The following is a 20,423-nucleotide window of genomic DNA, read 5'->3' on the forward strand; positions in this document are numbered from 1 at the left end:
TATATATATATACATTTGCAGAATTAACATGTAGAAATAATATATAGGCCAAGAGATATGCACATATGGCCGAATCAATGATTGATAAAAAAGACCTAACCTGCGGTTGACCCTTAGCGTATATATATGTTACTATCGTAGTCATCCGAAAAGGAGACCCGCATTGTAACTAGGCCCACTTTAGTCTCGATTGACATGCTTACAACTGTTTGTGAAACGCTACAAGCCCTTCTATCGGCTGCTGGCTACCCGGTCTGTTGCATTATTAGCATGTGACCTCACTTCACCGACGAAGAGATGTCCAAGACGTTACGGTTATCAATTATTGTTTCATACGTTACTCTTTGTACACGGTTACGGTCGCTGCCAGTGCCGTAAAAACAATTATAGGAAACGACAACAAAATTTCTTTTTCCCCAGCGTGGATTTAGGCCACGTCAGCATTAAGATGACGCATTGTACAGAGCACGCTACTGACTGATCCATCAGGGTCGGTTAACAAGATGTATAGAGGCTTAAGTATAGTTCTAAATAAAAATTGCCCGAGATCAAGGGGTGGCACGAGCTTTCTTAATAAAATGGTGGCTAAGGCCGTATTATACAGAAAGGTAGCACAAGATTGTGCTGGACTTACTCACAAATGATATACTACAACCATAGGTTTTGCACACACTATTTGACTTATATCAATATAATTACCCGCTGTGGGCTGGCAGCTTATCGCGACATGTAACTGCTTCTCTAGCAACTATCAAATTTATTTGTTCGTAAACAATTAAAGTCGAAAAAAACAAGATGGTACAAACTACTTGCAGAAAATTGGTGGGAAACACCAATTTTACTACATTAATTACGTTTTACGGGCCTTACCACATTCACTACGGGCCTCTTACGAAAACTCTCGATCTGATAAACAATTGTCTAGGCACTGGGTAACACTTCTCGATTATTCGGGCGCAAGTATTTCAAGCGCGTGGCCAATAATCCCTATTTGCAGAACGTTAAGTTAACCGGATGCGGCCGCTTGATTCGTCAAAAACTACCATGGGCAACTACAGGCGTATCCGCTTAGATTTATTGCGTTTACTTGATACATTTGTTTAAAAAAAATGTAATTACTTTCAGGTGTTCAAAACCGAAACGAGAAAAATCGTCCAACGATCCAGTTTCCACCGATTAGCAATAAAACAAATCACAATAACAATGTCACGGTCGTTCATAAACAGGTGCGAACAAACATTTAGTGTTTATGTCTGTAAGTAGACGGCCCAAAGCGTGCCTGTTTTTGTGCAGTCACACAGCATTTGATGTACCGTCAGAAAAAAACAAATCGAAAGCTTTAAAGAGCTTAAATTCACAATACTCTGTTTCTATCACAATACTCTTTCGACAAAACTAAGCGCCCATTAGATGCATCCAATAGCAGCGAATTTCAGTTAAAGTGAGATTGTCTAATGGCCCGACCAACGATGATTCTTTTAAGAAGATCTGACCGATTTTTGTTTGTAGAATGTTTGTAAACAAATTTTTTTGTGTTTTTGTAGCAACAAGTATTCTCTCCTCCGTTACTTTTTGTCGACATGATAACATTTCATATATATATATATATATATATATATATATATATATATATATATATAAAACAAAATGCAAATTTACAAATGTACAAATTATCCTCTAAATTAGCTATGCGAAACAATTTCCCTTCATCGTTCTGTGATGCCATTGTTCTAACAATATAGATAAAGAAGAAGAATGTTCGACAGGGAAATATTTACCGGCAAGTTATCGGTGACATTGTTAAACTGAGATCATGATTACCCTCGCAAATTTTACATGTAAATTGTGCTATTTATGGAATTGTACAGAAAGAGGCCACCTCTCAAAGGCAGAATCGTGGCAAGACTGCTATGTCGGTTATACTACATCTATTTCCAAATTTTTCAATCGTAGATTCTTCGTGACACCTTGGCTCAGTTAGAGATTCAAGATGCTGTCTGGTGCGCATCACCAAACGACAACTATTACCAGGTTTGTATCGAATACGGTATTAGAAAATCTCTTATGATGCTAACTTCGCACGACCGTCTCTACCATCGGCAATAACCAATTTTTTGTAAAATGTCCCAGGTGTATTTCGGTGTAGAGTCGTCTGACGACACCGACATGGTTCTCCGTCTGTTAACTGCGAGAGGCATTGGCATAGATGAAAGAAGCACTATCGCGTGAGTCTTTTCATTGTTTATAACTGCACATTTAAATAAATAGCACATTTGTACAGCCGACGATTGAATCGAACCGATAGAATTAATAATTATTTATCTAAATATTAAAATATAGAGTCTTTTTATCTAACCATTACTACTTATCAAAACTACCTGTTCGACAAATGGGTGTCTTGCCCCGAAAGAATGGGTTATGTGATGGTATTCGTATGATCGCTGGCGTCATGCGTCCAGAAGCCCCATTCGTCCGCAATAGAGCAGACTGTCAAAGCCGGAAGCAACGGTTTCAAGCGCTCTGTTTTTAGTAGCCGCCCGCTTGTGCATGTACTAGGCTCAGACAAACACGGGAGTAGCATCATACGGCCACGTCGCTAATACGTACCACGAAATGATGGGTTACTTCTCAGTTGGGATCTCCTGAGAATCCTTACTTCTCCTTCAAACCATAAGCCAGTGTAATGGTCGCTACTGCATGCAACACATACGCAAGCTATAATAAGTGTAATATAAACGTTCGCTAGTGCATACCACGCACTAAATTCTGTACCATACACGTAGCCCCATAGTAGTTGTAATCGTCGATAATAAAGTGGGCGTACTCATTTTTTCAGTCCTGTTGACGTCACGTCACTGTGTCGTTCGGAGGAAAAAATTGCTTCACTGCTTCTTAGCGTAACGATCATCAGTACAAGTAGGACGAGCTGAAGAGACTGCTTGTCGGGTAAAACATTATATATAATCTTTGATTCTGCCGGAAGCTCGGCATAATGCGCATGATACACACTAAATGTATGGAAAAACCTCTATGCTCTTTTTCACTTATTATACTACGCTCAAATAGGACACTGTCGACGGATTTGTCGTCACTCGGACAAAATACATTTGGTCCTACTTCATATTGCAACGTTCAACTTCGATGTAGGATGGATGTATATGTCTCTGAAATCCAATCCGTCTTCAACAATATCCACCTTTGACGCGCTCCATTCATTGCTCACGTCGAAGTTATATCAGAAATACCAGTAACTGTAGCAGCAAGACGAGAGTCGCATGTCCTCCTATTTATCCACTCTTGTGTACACCAGCTAAGTATCTCGTGCCCGAGATAGAGATAAGCTAACGGATGACAGATCTCTGGGGACGTCCTTTTTATGTAGCTCGAGGAATTGGTGATCGTGGTGATAACCCTCAAGCCTTGTTGTCCGTCCGGACTTTCTGCTCCCACCGCGTGCCTTACGACTCAGAAAGCCTGGAAGACTTTGTCGTTGTTCGTCGACAGCGACTCGAACCGTCGATCTGGGAGATAAACGGGGTGGTATCTGCACCGGAGGCCGTAAAAGGGGTTGTTTATCACAGAATCAGATGAGTCCTAAAACGACAATACCCATATATATATACATATATATGGGATAGTTCCTACGCCCGCCGGCGTTTCAGTAGTGGCCGCCGCCATATGCTATTCACTGGTATGAACCGTCGTGAGAGCGGAAGTGTGGTGTCTGCAAGAGTACCTAAACAAAACCAAACGAAAGTAAAAAAGAAGGAGAAAAGCCGAAGCGGTGAGAGAAAGCAAAGAAACAACCCCTGCTACCACTATTGCTGCTATACGCGATACTACTTGGACCTGAAGACGCTATGGTTCATACAGGGGGCAAGACTCATAGGTTCACATCGCTATCGAGCCATAAGCACTCCTACTACTGCCGACATCGGCATGACAGCCTGGTTTCGGCAGGCGCAGCTCGTTCTACGCGCTAATAACATCACGGACCGTGCACTAATAACGACTATATTTACTATACGAACGACACAGCGACAACGAAAAGCGAACGACGCTACACAGCTTCCTTGCAATAGCAAAAACAAAAACAGTAACAATAGATTCCCATTGTTCGCATCAATGCCCGCGTACTCCGTTCACATAACCTTGCCCCTATCGTAATAACGAGAGCATTCTAAGGAAAAGAATTAACATTGTTGACCTTGAACGTGGTAAACTCCTTTCCGCTTAATTTCTTTGGTCGTCCGTACCATCCCTTATCAACTCTCTCTTTTTTCAGGCTCATATAAATAACGTCGTACTTCACAAGGCTTCTTTTGGTCGCCTATTTCAGAACAACTATTGCTTAGTTCGAAACAAAAACAATGAAAAATCCATTGAGGGCATTAGGATCTACATGCATCGTTTTGATTGCCCCTTGAACAAATCTATAAATCGAATTTTTACTACAGGCAGTTTAAATCCTGGTCGATAACATTTAGCTTCAAGTTGCATTTAAAGCTCTACACTTACACGCTGATAACATCCAATGTGAATCTGCCCCTTTATTGAAGTTGTGTCCGTTACGATTGCTGCTTATGAAAACACAGAATTCTTCTTTGGTTTCGCTGACTTTTAGCGTTAGGTTCAAGGCTTTGTTTGCTTATATTAAAGCAACGTATCATTTTTACGGAAATCTTTCTCACCAGAAAGTATCTCCATAGAAAGGTAAAGAAAAACTGAAGGGGTTCATATGAAGATTGCATGCTTCGAGGCCAAGCGCGTGCATTTCACGACTTTTTAGTAATAAAGTCCAAAAGGACGCTAGAACCGAAACTTGTGCTACTCCATGTGGAAGGTCAATAAAAATAACGTGCAGCGAGCTCTCCAACGTAAACCTATAGTAACCTATTATATAGACAGCAAACGACAAGATATTAGTTCTACATCATAAAGCATTTTTATTGTGGTGAGCGCAATCGGTATTGGATTTTTCGTCAAACAAGACTCGTACCAATATACACCCACTTCGACGTGCACGTTCCCATCCCCAAACAAAAATCAGAAGATAGATACACAAAACACATTTCAAAAACGGCAATTATAAGCCGGTTATATATTACGCACGGCTGTCGAAATAGCCTCTTGCACACCCTCGTTGTGCTCGTTACCTTAAAACTTCAATCAGTCAAAAAGTAGTTAGTGAAAAGCTTCGTATAAACGTGCTTCGTCGATCACTCAACCAGCACAGACTTCAAGGTTGCTTGGGTTTAACTAGGCAAGGATTCCTATGTCAACTTTTACTTTAAAACACTTTATAGAATACATAAGCCCGCTTCGGCAGAAAATTATATCATAATGTCGGAATGGCGCTCTGCGATCGTTCGTGCACTGTGAAAAATTGCCTTTGTCGTTTAATTACAGATGCATGCCGTGCGCGATCTTCTACCGAAGTAACGACGTCAAAAAGGCTTTGGATAACAACGACGACGAAGTGTGAGTTGGCAATACTAATAATAATAACAACCTTCGTTCGGATTTAGTCTCTTCGAAATACATTGTTTAGCGGGAACTACTTCCTCAAAGCAAAAACTGAGACCTGCTTCTCCAAACGTTAAGGGCCGATTAACAAATAATACAGCATCTATAAATGCCCTTCTGAAGAACTGTCTGAAAAGAAGTGTATCGTTCAGAAGCATTTAAATAAATCAGATGGATAATGAAACACTTTGGCACTTAAAAGAAGTTAGAACTACTCAAAATAGATTCATTCCTCGCTGTGTGGTCACGCAGTAGACCTAATCTAAATCGATAGAGTTAATTTTGATCTGCTTAATGGGAATCTAAGTTCTAGAATTTACCAATAGCTAACGTTAACCAAACGATTATGACAAAATTCCATTTAACTACTGCCGTTTTTACTAACTTTTTTTTCGGTCAGAAAATTTTGCGAAAGTATCTTTTGGGTTTAATTATCGGAAAAAAAATGTCCAAAAAAATAGCGAAAGATAATCGAAATAATCTTAGAGTCGCGAATCCTAACTAAGAATCGAGATGAAGTGCAAAAACGATTTAACCTGTTACGTTTATAACTACGAGTTTATTCTCGAAGCTGCATATTAGGCTATCTTTAACCCAAATAGAAAGGTTCTGTTAGGAATAAGGGGAACTCGGTCAACGTGTTGATTGTAACATCTTTTAGGCATTTCGTTAAAATGTCAAATTAAGAACTCTAGCGCTAGTTCTCATATCATGTTCTTACCCTAGCCTAAATCTGCACGCTTGATCACCACGATTTAGAATTCAAAGTACAGATATGTACGAAAGCACAGGTGGGCAAATTCAGGTCTGATCATTCGATCAGGGCTGCACTGCATTCGACCCTTCCATAAACTCTCGGCCACATATCAGGTGACTGTCACGTTCGAGGCATGCAATTAGCTCGAAATAATTGACTGTACAAGGGTTAGTCGTTGACGTCTGACGAGGATCGTTATGTGTAGCGCACTAAGAGTAGCAGGCCAAATCTTGAAACCTTATATATTTAGATAAGCAACATATACAGACTATCCAGCGTATAAGTATTTAAATTATCTCAGAAACTGCTGTCACAGCCTCAGTAGGATGTGCGGTATTCGCAGCAAAACGGTTGGCGGTTCTTCTTTGACCGCAATCTAAGATGGCGCTTAATTTCTTGCAGAAGTTGCCCGTTCTAGTCAGTTTTTTTAGATATGGACATATATAATGCCCTAATTTTCGTCGCTTTCCGTCCACAGCAGACGCCCACTTCGTCGCGGTCAAAAGTACCTCGTTGACAGGAATGAGATGGGTATTCCTCATAGTGCTGGTTACTGTAACCTTTTTATGAAATGTGCGTTTCAGTTATTAATCCGGTTTGTTTTACGTGTGTATTAATTTGCGGAATTAATTAATGCGCAAATGCATTAAAGAAAACTATTTTCAAAAAAAAAAAAAGTTGTGGCAAGGATTAGAGAGCATTAAAGGATTGATGTTTATTGTAGTAGGCTTAGCTACCAAGATGCAGAAATGGTTCTATTGACAATCAAACGTACCATTGAGCGTTTTATTCTATAGAAGAGGTCTGTATTAGTACTATAGATCCTAAATGCAGTAAATTTCGCTTCTCACTCAGAACACATGAAGTACTCAGCCAATACTGGAGCCTAATTTTTTCCATAATAAAGCTAGCTAGTTAGAGTATTAAAGACTAAGTCGTCATTATATCCGTGCGGGAACATAGAATAGAAATGATCATAGTGTTATTCTCCTATATACAGATTCCGTTCAGGTAAGCCAATCGAGGTAATTCGCGTCATAAGACAACAAGCCTGCCAAACGTAACGATAGAAATGTGTGAGATAAAGACAGCGTGTTTAGAGTGAGCTGCAGAAATACAGAAACCTATGGTAAAGTAGTTAATTTATTACTATATTGGCTATCTTGCAGACGAATTTTACGAAAGAGGCCAGAAATTTAGAAGTTGAAGACAAAATCTGATTTAATTTTTTTTTGTTTTTTATAAATCATAAGCTTATATATATATATATATAAAGAAAGTAAGGGGGGCGTACGTTTTCTTTTGATGCTCTAATGTTATCTATTCTGCTGAGATGAGCTGACAGTTGGCATGATGGGTAGTGACTTGGTGGTTTGTCAATCACCGAACCCGGACGTGCGAGCAGGCGGGAATTCATTCGTTTTGTGTCACTGTTTTGCGGCATCTCCGTCAACGTAGACGTAGCAGGAAAAGACGATACTGCATAATTCATGATCATGACGACATGTAACAATTTGGTACGTGAATAATAATTCTCAATCAACAGCGCCACGTGCGATACATGGTCCCCCTTCGATGTGCCGCTCTTGCTATAACTTTACCTGTTCAGGTTAACGCATTTCTCCTTTACTAAAGGCGAATTCATTATTCAACCGACCTATACATTTGTTAACAGCTCTGTAAATATCAACCGATTTATGTATAACTTAAGAATAGTTCATATCGGTTTACTTGGGAGCAACGTTTAATCGGCCAGGCCGGATACACGCAAGTCCAGGCACACGGCCTTTAATACATAACCAGCTGCTTGTTACGTGCATTTGGCTAACTAGTGCAGTTTCGTGCATATTTCGTTGGACCCAGCACGCTAACCAATTTTCAAGTCTTTATGCCAGTAACCCAAGTTAGTCTTACCCAGACAACGTTTTTTGTCACCCTCTGTCCATGGGGCCAATGCCGCGGCTCACGCTTAAAAGAAAGTACTAGAAAAAATTCGGAGCTGCCGGAGTGGCGTAGAGGCCAAGGCGTCAGTGTTGACAAACGGTGCAGCTGCCACCGATGGCAAGCCTAGATTTGCTGCGCCGCTCGGAGCCCTTCGAGTCAGAGTCTGTCCTCTTTTAGTTCCACCTTGTTTTCTATGGGCCTTCAGCTTCTGCATCATCACAACTAGCACAACTACCTGTAAGACCCACAATTGCGGTTAAGCAGGTGCTGACGCGTTTTCTTGTCCTCTGTCTTCCGCTTTCTCACTGACTGCGTTCGCTCGTCTGTTCGAGTTTACGTTCGACTGACTTAGCGCTTTCAGTTTTGGTTCATTGCATTCGACCCCCCCCCCCCCCCCAAGAAAGGCCTTTTCCGATAAATCGAATGTTGATGGTCTCTCGAGCTTAAACTAAGGCTCCGTGGCTGGTCTTTACACGACGGCAATGCTCTATCATTCCGGCTTGTATAACAAACAAGTTGGAATAGATGACCACCTATAGGTAAGCTATTATGAAGGGCTATCGGCCAGGTAATGTAGGAACAAAGGAAAACTAGCTTTCCTTGTCTGCTTTTGGATCATAATCACAAAGCAGAAGGCTATTCATATTCTTTCTCAGACGACCTAATACCTACTTAATATCAATATGTAATAATAACAATAATAGTTTATTACACGAATTCGATCGGTTAACAATATATCAGATTTGAAGAGTAAAGGGCGATTGTAGTTGTGCTTTCGTATGCTTATATTAGTCTTTGTGTGTTGAAACATTTTAGATCGGTATATTCGTTTTATTATCGTTTTTCCGAGAGTGGTGGTCATCCTTGTAAGTTCCTATTGTTCCTATGCTGTTAGAGAAAATATACGGCAGCCGTTACATCTGGCCTTAACGTTTAAATGCACCTGCAGTCTAATTATACGAGCGTTAGCGTGGTCATTATTGCCACCTGTTTGGGTAAAGGTAACGACAGACGAATTAAGACTTAATTAACAAAGGAAGACCACATATCCATACATATACACACTGACAACGACGGCCACACGAGCTAATGAACGAGAGAAAAGGCCCGAATGAAGTGAGCGGGTCGCACGTGGTCCTTCTCGACTACCGCTGTTGCTGTGTTCATTGTGACGGAGCAACTTCCCACGACGAAAACGGATTGCCACGTGGAGCCATTGTATGGAAATGTTTGCTGACATACATGCATTTGCCTGTAGTAAAGGCTCTTTGAAGGTTTTCTCTGACTAATACAAACGAAACGAAAGCCAAATAGACGGCGTTGAAAGTGCGTCGCACGCTTTGTCGTCCAGTAGCTCTTACCCTTGAAGGAGACTTTAGGCAAATCGAAGGCATAAAAGTGTTACTAAAAGACGGTATGTCCGGCCTGTGAATAGCTAAATCGCCGCGCAAATAACGTAGATATGTATATAATAAACACCGATGTTTTTATGGCAAGGCGTATCGAGGGATGCATCAAGTGTATACTATGCAAATAGCAAAAACTTGTGTGATTGTTAAAACTCTAAAGAAAGCATTGTACGACAATTCTGAATATTCCTACTATAAAATTACAAACAGTACATGTTTAAATAAAGGTTAAGGCGGCCCGGCCAGATAATCAATTTACCGTCTTTGGCTAGACTATAATGGTAATGAGGACAACTTATTTTTGTTACATGCGCGTATTCCTGAGCGTTTATTTCAATGTGACAATGCCCCTAACACCTCTCTTTATGTTAACGATGTTTGCTATAATGCCTGGTAGAAGGATGGTGGACTACGAAATACTATTCGGTTGTCCGGAGCTATTTCACGGGTCCAAAAATTTTAATCAATTTTCAACTTTAAGAGAACATCACATTATCTCGTCATATGTTCTCCTTGAATATTAGTACCTTGAAGCTAACGCTCTGGAAGTTTCTGAACTGTTACCTACCAGTAATTTGTATTACCACACCTTATTTATGAGATTTGACTTCAAGATACTCCACGCCCATTTAACGCCTCTTTAAGGTATCTAAGATAATAACAAATGCCTCTTATATCTATACAGCTACGAGCATAAATTTAGCTTAACTTAGACGAGCGTTGTAGTAGTGAATCCCTTATTGCTATACAGTTTTGTCCATAAAATGCGAAGTATAGTGGTTTTAATGTTGTTAATGGCAGCAGTAGAGCATTTCAAATGTAGTCCGCGCCTGAATTCAAATAATTCTTCTCTTCGCATAACAGGTTATGAAGCTCTTTTTGCGGAACCTGTTGATGCATGAAGACTATAATCGTGAGTAAATCTATTTTTTTTTTTTAATGTATGATTCGTAGGGTTGAAGCGCGACCTCAGAGAAAGCATTACCGAAATGAAGCTCGTTATTCAACAATCAACTACAGATATAGGTTTATACTAGGAGTGCATGAGTTTATTAAAAGAAAGCGAGGTTGTTTTTTTCTATTGTAATTTATTGAAGCTTGACGCGGCAATATGTATACTATTCCCTATACCTTATAGCGACCTTTTTTCAAACATGTTTCCCTGATTTTTTTTTACTTAAACCCGAAAGAGTATTCCAGAAATACTACAGTGGAACATACCAACATGATGTTAGTGTACGTTTACTTTTGAGTAACATAACGTCTTCTGACCGCCATTGTGCTAATCTATTCGTGCAAAGAAATTTCGTCCGCGGGAAAAGGGGTCACTTCAATAAACTTCATTTCGATAGTCTCTGTCATATAGTCTTACCTCTCGATTGCAACATTTTTTTCAGATTTGAGGATAAGAAGTCAAAGGGATTTAAGAATGCCCAACAAAAATTCCTCAAGTCAGTTACTGCACGTTTGACTGTTGCTCAGGTCAGTACCTAACGTTACATTTGGTGAATAGGCCTAGAAATAACAAAAACGTTCCTATGTATGTGATATTCGTTTGTTAAGTTAATTAGTTACAAGTTAGATGTTTTAAATCTAAGTGATCACTCGTCCGGATATATTTATCAGAAAATTTATTTTTCGAAAAACAACAACAAGTACCGAAATTGTTTATAAGAATTTTCCGTGAAAATAGCGAATAAACCTAAATATATATTATAGCCATTATTAAGCAAAGTATAATTATGTCGTATCAATTGTTTAGATCTATGGGTTAACTGGGGTCTATGGGGTTAATAGTTGCGTTACCGTTGGGCGAATCGGAAGTACCAAAGCAAAGTGTGTTATTATTATGAGCTTAACCCATAACAAAGTAGAAACAAAATTTTATGAGATGAGGATTATGCACGAAATGGATGTGACACGTAAACTGGTTGATGGAAACAGAGGGACTATGTAATGCTATTTAGGGTTAAAAAGACCTATTTGGATGATCTTATTCGAGAAAGTGTTGATTAAAAAAATGATCTCATCACATAGCACTCAACAGCAAGAATCGTCCAACCTTAATGTTTTGTTTTCATTCGGTATAGTGTCTCTATTGATTACACTTACGGTATGTTACAATCGCAGCTACTAACTACATGTCTTACATTCAATATATAATAATTGTCTGATAGCATATCTGTTGAGCATGGTAAAGTTGTTCATGGGACCCTAGGTCAAAACACGTCACCGCAATTTGACATATACGTACGGACAACGGGTAACAACTACCTGAAGGACCGTAATTGATTGAATCATTTCAAGCTGTTCTTGTGAACCTGCGCAGGTCGTGGAAGGCGTTCGTGGGCAGGGCGAATTAAATTTTGACTTTGTCGCGCTCATCCTACTAGCAGGGATGATTGCAGCTCTCGGATTGATGGATAACTCGGTGGTATCAATCATTGCCGCCATGCTCGTATCACCTCTTATGGTTCGTCTTTAGTGGCCAAGGGCGTATTTCTTTCACGTTGCACCTAGTTACTGATATATTTCGTATCCCCTAGAGATAAATATATGCCATTTCTTCTTTCTAATAACTAGAGGCCTAGGTGTTGGCCGTCAGGTCAACGATGTTAATCCCGTCCTGCACAGAACTGATGGAGCTGCTTCTAAACGGAGCGCTTGAGATGCGTTTCAGATTATTCAGCTTCGTATCGGTATGCAATGCAGAATATTCGAGTTGTCAAAAGAACGTATATTTAGCGCTTCACGCCCAAGACGTTTCATTTTTTACCTAAGCTAAATGATATGTCTTGCTAGAGCTTAAGGTACTGGTTGTTTCCAGATTGCCTGAATAGAGTCAACGTCGTTTGAATTGTGTGTGTAAAATGTGGTAGACTTGACTTAAATAGTTATTTGTACAGATACGATGTGAAATATTAAGGTTCAATGTTTTGACAGTGTATGTTGAATCATAGAAAAAAATCAAATGCTTTGATAGAGTGTTTTTTAATGTTTTTTTTTTTGTATATCGGACTGATTTCCGATTAGGGCCCCATAATGGCTATCACGTTCGGGATCATAATTCACGATATGAAGCTGATCAAAACGGGTCTTCGAACAGAGCTCTGTGGCCTTGTGCTCTGTTTGTTATTTGGCTTCTGTTTTGGAATTACGATGGCCTATTTCGGTGACGAAACGGGAGGCTTAGCGTGGGGGCCTAACACTTGGCCAAACCCCGAACAGACGGCCAGGTTCGTACATGTTGATGCCACACATTTTTCTTGATGTTTACCGTTAGAATTACACCGTCGTTTACCTCTGTGAGCTCATATTATATCGAAAAATACTAATTTACGGACTAACAGGAAATAACATGTCCCGAATCTGGCCTGAGCGCTCGATTTATTTTGTGGTGTAGTCTTCAAACCAAGCCGATGTTTATAGTCATGCAATTACCATGGAAGCATGCGGGATCATACTCGAAAGTTCATGATATTTCCAATTGAATCAGATATTCTCTGTTTATCGTGCTCGTCGTTCAGCCCTATTTCATCCGACACTGCAATGAACGACACCAGCAAACACTTATAATTGATACTTCGTGTCGCAAAAAATATAAGAGAGAAGTACATCTAGAATAAAGGAGAACCGCGTAAGTTTCTCAGTAAACGATGAAAATCCAACTATTTCTTAGTTTGCATTATGTTCTCCCGTATGTGTTCTCAAAGAAACACGCCTGTGCCAAACGTCCCATGTTATGCATTATATTAAGTTCATGTTTTTGTTTGATCTGTATGACAATACACGAACACATGTAAACAACATTCGTTATTAACACAGACCCCCATATCTATGTGTATATATATATATATATATATATATATATCTATATATATGATCTACTAAAATTTTGAAGTAAATAACTCCAAAAGTGGACAGGCGCATATCTGTCCCTAGAATTTACTCCCTTAAAATTAGTCCCGTATCGAATTTATTGAAGTGTAAGCATCTTAATTATATAAAGCAGCGTCAGTTCTAACATTGTCTGTGTATGGCCATTGTTGAAAAGTTCACCTTTATTTAGGTAGCTTATTGAAGTTGTAAGTAATATTTTTATATGCAAATGTGACACAAGTTAATACGTCAGCGTTATTTTAACGAATTATTTCTCTTCAATGCAGGGGCCAATGGCGGTCATTATGGGTTGGAGCTTTGGTAGCTTTGCCGTCAGGTGGTGGCGTGGCCATGGCAATTTTAGGCGGGAATTCAGCGTGTCTCGTCGGTGTCGCTATTTCAGCATCACTCTTGCCGCCTTCTATTAATTGTGTAAGTTATAGCACGAAATTCACAGAGTCTTAATCAAGGTATCAATAGTCAATAAATCGTCAAAATGTATGCGTCAGACTGCTACTGTCGACAAGTAAACAGCATTCGCGTTGACAACTGGGCTCTAGCAATCATAAAATAAACCGTCTACGATAGCACTGTAATCGAATTGCCCCTAAGAGCTCTACCTCTTGATCCGAGCATCTTTGATGGTAGTGCTGTTTATCCGTCAGAAATAACAGCAAATCCGTCAAAAATACCGTTTCAAAAGGGTACCTATAAGGGCATGCTAATTCATATGAAACAATGGTATCGAGACAAAATAAAAAACATCGAGCTCTTGTTTTTCTTTTTTGCATTAAATGCTGAGGCGTAACTTCAGTTCAGTAGTGGGCTACGTGTTTGCGTGCCCTCTGTTAATAATGCTGAATAATTTGTTAATTCTATTATTTTCTCTACTTTATTTCTATCCATGTAAGTGAAGCCATGTTTTTCGCATGACAAATATAAGCCGCTCAACATACATCGCTTATCTTAACCTCATAAAGTGGTCAAAATTGGAGTTTTCCTTCACTCCAATAAACGTAAAGTTCGGTAGTAACTATCATCATTACCCTGACTAGTCGTTCACTAAAACGTCATTGTTTGACGTGCAACATTCACGTCTTTAGGGAACGCTGTGGTCTCTGGCGTTGATGAAGGTGTTCAAGGCCGCCTTCCAGGAGCCTATTCAAGTAAGTTCGAATTTACTGCGTTTCGGTATAGGCAATTTGACACTGTTAGCTGTCCGTGCTACCATATGATCTAACCGTTGTTAGATCGTATGGTAGCACGGTTCATTCATTCAAATCAAGGAACTTTGGAAACTTAGTAACTAACAAAGTCGCACTAGTTTTGCTTTTGTTTATGCTGACCGACTGCTAAGGAGCAGCCGTATATTCATCTGCGACATATAATTAATGGTATAATTAGATGATTTCAACTAATCAACGTTTGGTGATTTCAAAATATATCATATCTTTGAAATTTCTTCCACCTGAAATTCTTCCACCTTTGAAATTCCACCAAACATCCAGTGGTTCGTTGATAAATACCCTCTGAGATTTTCTGTTTTAGCAAATCTCATCTTCGACTTTATTTACTCTGCTTTGTTAAACAAAGAAAGGTACTGGGTATATTATCTACACGAGTCAGGGGAACTTAATGCCTTCGAGAAAGCCGAAACATGGTTTTTTGCTCACTAACCAATAAAGTGTCTGTTCATTTCCTATAGGGTAAGCAAGCATCAGGAGATAATTGTTAATTAATTAATTAACTGAACATCGTGGATAGAGAATCAACTTATATTTGGTAAATAGTATAACATTACGAATACCCATGTGTCGATTGCTAGGGCTCACGTTCTGGCTAAAACCTGATCACTTCCTTTTTACCTACCTATATAATATTAATTAGTTCCTGTTAATTATAACGCATCTAATAAATTGTATGCAATACAGAGACACGACATTGTATAGCCATGTAAACCAGCCGCGTCTATTGAACGACCTACAGTGTAAACTTGATCTATTTGTTTCGTAGAGAAGACTATGAACACTAAAATCATCCTGGTACAATTGGCTGATAGCACGCACAGCAAATCAGCCTCCAGCTAATATCAATACTAATCGTAATTATTTTTACACACTTGCAACCATTTAATTCTACTATAAATGTGCTCCAGTTAAAAGTAAACGTACTTGTAGAATTTAGCAAATCCTTACTATTTCAAATGACACAGAATCGCGTACCAGCATTTTTGGCCTACAAACAGCCGAGAGCCATTGGGCTTGGTTGGACTGCCATTACTGCAGCTGGATCCCATACTTGCTGTTGAATAACAACTATATGTCGTTGCCCCTCGGCATTTTGTGTCCTTTAGTTTGCCCTGTTTGCAGAAAGCTATAAGGAACATATTTTCTGGCTGGACTCCCCACGCGTCTACAATAGGGGTTCTCACGGGCTAAAGGGCACGAAACAGCTATGAAGGTTTTGACTAGGCCGTAGGGTCAGAGTACATCGGATTCCAAGAGAACAGTGTAGTACTGGAAAGAGTCGTTTAATGTATTTTAAATTCAGCTTTTTGAACCCAAGACATTTATGTCGCGTGATTACTCATCAGTGAAATTAGTAATTAGCTAAGACACTAGCAAAGAGAATGAAACAAGAACTACCTACGTGAAACTACGGTGCTCTCTGATGACATAATGTGGCTTTTGCAGATCGATAGCAGGAGAATACGTCTGGTGTATGTGAAATACATATATCTGCAGCTTAAAATAGTGGATTTTTCAACGAGTTGTAGAGCGGTGTAACAGAGTGTAGCCATCCTTTGTCACAGTGTGACGTTTGAGACAAATAAGTTGAAGTTAAAAGTAGGAAAAAGCAAAATGGTAGGGAGAACTCGAAGGACAAGAAGCTACTATTTGCAATAGCATAGCATGCTAGCGACACTGACTACTTTCTACGTTTACTCTATATGATATATAGCAAATATTTTCTTCGCCATTTCAGAGGCAATCGAATTACTCTAATATGAGACGATAGATTAACCGGGGTCATACATAGTAGAAGACAGGAAAAGAAGGGACATCCTTGTATGCAATCTCGAGTAATCCTGGGATCCTAAATTTCGAGAGCCTGTAAAAAGTTAGAATTGAGATCGGACTTAACGTACGTTCCTCCCCTAATAGACACGCTTTTCATAGATTTTCATTGCGTATGCTCTCGATAAAGGGGTGAAAAATGTAGTGAGAACAATAAAATCGCTAGAAGTCAAACTTGTAGGGTGGCTGTAAAGGGTTGATTAGAGAAAGGCATTCTTATAAATTAATTTCTATGCAACAGTTCTGTCTTCTCCTACAGATGCTTTCTGTAAATTCAGGTTATTCATACGTAAAAAAAACTATCGTAAATATTCTATCTCTTAATGCAATAGTAGGTAAATATTTCCTCGTTTCTTTAACCTACGATTTTTGTTTTTGATTTTGAACAGGTATTAGTTGAAAATCCTAGGACGAAGGAGATGTTTAATACCACAACCTATTCAGCGTACCTGGCCCATGATGGTTTTAAAGCTTATTACTTTGACAATGCCAATATGCATAAGGAGTGCGCAGTAATGGCTATCAACTCATTCTGCCTTACGCTAGTTAATATTCTTTGTATCATTGTCGCTGGCTCCCTGTTCCTTAAGGTAAGGCAATAACATGTTTTTAGTATAATAATCTTGATAACTATTGTGACAGCTGATCAGGGCATATGACAGAATTTGCAGCGCCTCTCTAAAAAATAGCGCGGATGCAATATTTCAAAATGGAAGTTTTTCTCATCGGTCATCTAGGTTTTTGTTAATGCAATACCTATTTGCTCGAACTTTTATTTCGATCGATTAATAATAACAATAAATCTTTATTACTAAAAAAAGGTAATCACAGATCTATGCGGGAATGAATGATGAATGAAAATTGCTCGACGCGCTGGTCTCGGTAGATGAACAAGAAAAAAATGAACTAATTCATCTAATTAGGTGCAACTGTATTCTATGGAAATGGAAATAGATTTCCTAATTTCCATTTTAAATAATAGCCCCTTTCGTTTTCAGATAAAAGAAATTGCACCAGAAAAATCGCTTCCTGACACGGACCGCTTCTGGAAACACGATATAAAGGTGGCTCGAGAGTACAATAGGCGTAATACGACAGTGGGATCGAGCGGCGACATGGCCCACACGGTCCTATCGGAATGGGCGGTATGTTTTCGTCACACGCCTTCCCTTCTTATCTACCTACACGTACCACACTGACTGACATAAATTCTCATCAAATTGTTTAGCACAAAATTTTGTGTGTTTCTGAAAGCTAATTCAATGTATTTGTATAGAGCATTCTATCTAGTTGTAGCAGTAACGTAGTTGAAAAGTTGGTCTGTTCGAAAGGGTGCCGCATGGAGCTAACTTAAATGACTTAAGCACATATAAGTACATAATCCCTAACTTGCAGCAGAGATTACAAGAAACAGTAAAAATAGTCGCACCTATTTTATATGACCTGATCATTCAAGTTATCTTGTCTATGGCAATTTACAGCGATATTTTCTGTTTGCCAGGCGCTGCCCACAATCCCTAGACGGGCAGACCGACAAGCATATGGATCATAGCTTAATTCGCATGTTAAAGAAGCCATACTCGCCCAACGAGGTTTTCAGTGCTCGATTGAAAACGAGAAATATCCTAAATGGATGCTGTAGAAGCAGTGTAGTCGCAGCTTCGGGTACAAGATTTTAATAGCTATGGTATCTATACACATTGCTACAATTGCAGTATGGAAAAAAAATATGCCTTCGTCACGTCTTGGCGCTAGTGGTCACGCAAAAGACTCGATGTGTCCTGCGGTTGTTGCTGTTATTATTATTTTGGTATACGCGACAAGAATTACCGAGCCTATATATATATATCTATACATATATATTATGCGTACAATAGTGAACGTTTCCGGAATTGCTTAGCGCTATTTCCCCATTAGAAACTGATATAGGATAAGCAGCTTCGAACAAAATCAGCCGCAGACTCAAAAACTAATTTTGTCAATCAACTTTGTTTTCATTCCAATCAAGTTATTATTTTTGCACAAGTGAACTAATTTTCTCGTTTTCAACTGTAGTTGAAGTTAGCTAGACCCTATATATTGTACGGTGTTATACAATACGGCAGCATTACATTGATCTGTTTTCATTCCAAGAACAAAACACGTTTTCGCATCGTAAATTTTTGATAGCTTGGAAGAATAAGTCGTAATCGCAGATAGAAAGCTCAGATTTGGCTCATTTTTTGGAGTAATCATTTGCCTAATTGGAGTATGACAAATAATAACACAGTTTGTGTGAACAGAAACATCGCTATTGCAATTGTCTTTACAGACGGTTGCTGGCATTGATCCTAAGATGATGCAGTCGGATGACCCCAAAGCTCGCATATCGCAGCTTCAGACACTTCAAGACATCCTCATGGTACGTTACTCGATACAGACACGAAGCAGATATTCGCAGGGAAACTAAGATGAAGTGTAGTACAGGGAAAATTTAGAAAGCTATCGGCATGAAAAACATAATTTTGCAATGAATCGTGGTAGGTAGAAATTTACCTTTGTGTAAGAATAACAACTGTCTGATGAAGATAGGATAACGTTACGTAATAGAATCCCCTCAGTTAATTAGAAGATCGTCTGTCGTTTTAAAACTGATATTTTGTTGCTGAGTTTTTTCTACGCCAGCGTTTGTGCAATATAATAATAGAGACGTGAGCGAATGGTATATGGGCAAACCCAGTCGTGAGATACGTAAATAATAAACGCTTTTATCATTCGTTTACCACTTGTACAGTGCACCCGCATGCGTATTGCCTCTGGTCTCTTTGTAAAGGCAAAATCTCACTGGATTATGATCTAACTTAGACGATTTACCAACTGGCTTGTTACTGTTGCTGGCGTCCACCAGTGTAACACAGATATACCGCGTACCAACCAGGTGCCATTAAATCTAGGAGAACTTAAGCAGTAATTGTTAGCAGTAGAGTAAGTAGAGGAGATTGGCTAATGTAATATTGATGCTTGTTTTTAAATATTAGGAGCTATTTAATTTGAAGTAGTGAATTTTTAATGATGAACGGTATATCCCTTTCTCTGCCCCTTTTATGCCGGGAAATGCTTTTCAAGACCGCGAAACCTTGAGGTGGAACTCTCGATTTAAAAACTTCTCTGAAACATCTGATTTGATTGCATTATATTTAGACCTACTAATTTTGATCATTCCTTGTAGCGTCATGATACAATAACGGAATATGCGTGAAGTGCACGACGTTCTATATTGACATATCGGTAATAGCCATTTGACTTCAACGACTAATAAATGCCAATTATCTAACAGGATGCCGAAGATGATGAGGTATTCCAAACGGTCGCAACAAAAGTTAGCAATCTGAGTGGAGCGGATCCGGTTCGTCGGCTCTCGCGGGCCGTCTTGCCGCAGTTACCGAAGGCGTCTGCTGGCGACACAGTGCCTCCAGTAGGAAGCGGCGTAGGCGCTTACGAAAGGCGGCCGAGCGTGCTCGTCGGCAATATGCTGCAGGATTATGAGAGAAGACTCAGCCGCTTCGACAATTCTTGCTACGTACGTCGAGGTCTTCGCGATCGATCAACAGATTCTAGCGCTTGATATACTAATGATTCTTTTGTCCGCATTGAAAAGTGATGTACGACGAAGAATAGATACGTACACCTAAGGGAAGATGCTAAAGATTTCTGACTTCTACTAACTACTACTGAATTTTCTTTTTTTGAAAGAATGCAATATGTTTCTATAACGTTAGTTTTTATTAAATGGTTGCGGATATTTCTGTATGTTACTAGTATATAATAGTGTCGCATCCAATATGATTACGC

At 39.3% G+C, this 20,423-nt stretch overlaps 1 protein-coding gene across 6 annotated transcripts in view; it reads left to right on the forward strand.

Moving 5' to 3' along the window:
* The window catches only part of LOC111245921 (uncharacterized), a 32,558-nt gene that overhangs the window by 10,270 nt on the left and 1,865 nt on the right, over nucleotides 1-20,423 (forward strand). For all 6 annotated transcript variants that reach the window (XM_022794932.2, XM_086978727.1, XM_022794928.2 and 3 more), the window contains 13 exons: nucleotides 1,126-1,226; nucleotides 1,954-2,031; nucleotides 2,131-2,225; nucleotides 5,410-5,481; nucleotides 11,034-11,118; nucleotides 11,966-12,109; nucleotides 12,670-12,872; nucleotides 13,803-13,947; nucleotides 14,619-14,681; nucleotides 16,982-17,182; nucleotides 17,591-17,737; nucleotides 18,904-18,993; nucleotides 19,909-20,151. In XM_022794932.2, the coding sequence (XP_022650667.1) occupies nucleotides 1,126-1,226; nucleotides 1,954-2,031; nucleotides 2,131-2,225; nucleotides 5,410-5,481; nucleotides 11,034-11,118; nucleotides 11,966-12,109; nucleotides 12,670-12,872; nucleotides 13,803-13,947; nucleotides 14,619-14,681; nucleotides 16,982-17,182; nucleotides 17,591-17,737; nucleotides 18,904-18,993; nucleotides 19,909-20,151 (1,667 nt within the window). The remainder of the gene's footprint in view (nucleotides 1-1,125; nucleotides 1,227-1,953; nucleotides 2,032-2,130; nucleotides 2,226-5,409; nucleotides 5,482-11,033; nucleotides 11,119-11,965; nucleotides 12,110-12,669; nucleotides 12,873-13,802; nucleotides 13,948-14,618; nucleotides 14,682-16,981; nucleotides 17,183-17,590; nucleotides 17,738-18,903; nucleotides 18,994-19,908; nucleotides 20,152-20,423) is intronic.

This window comes from Varroa destructor, unplaced genomic scaffold (genome assembly GCF_002443255.2).
Source record: "Varroa destructor unplaced genomic scaffold, Vdes_3.0 BEIS01000002.1, whole genome shotgun sequence".
NCBI lineage: Eukaryota > Metazoa > Arthropoda > Arachnida > Mesostigmata > Varroidae > Varroa > Varroa destructor.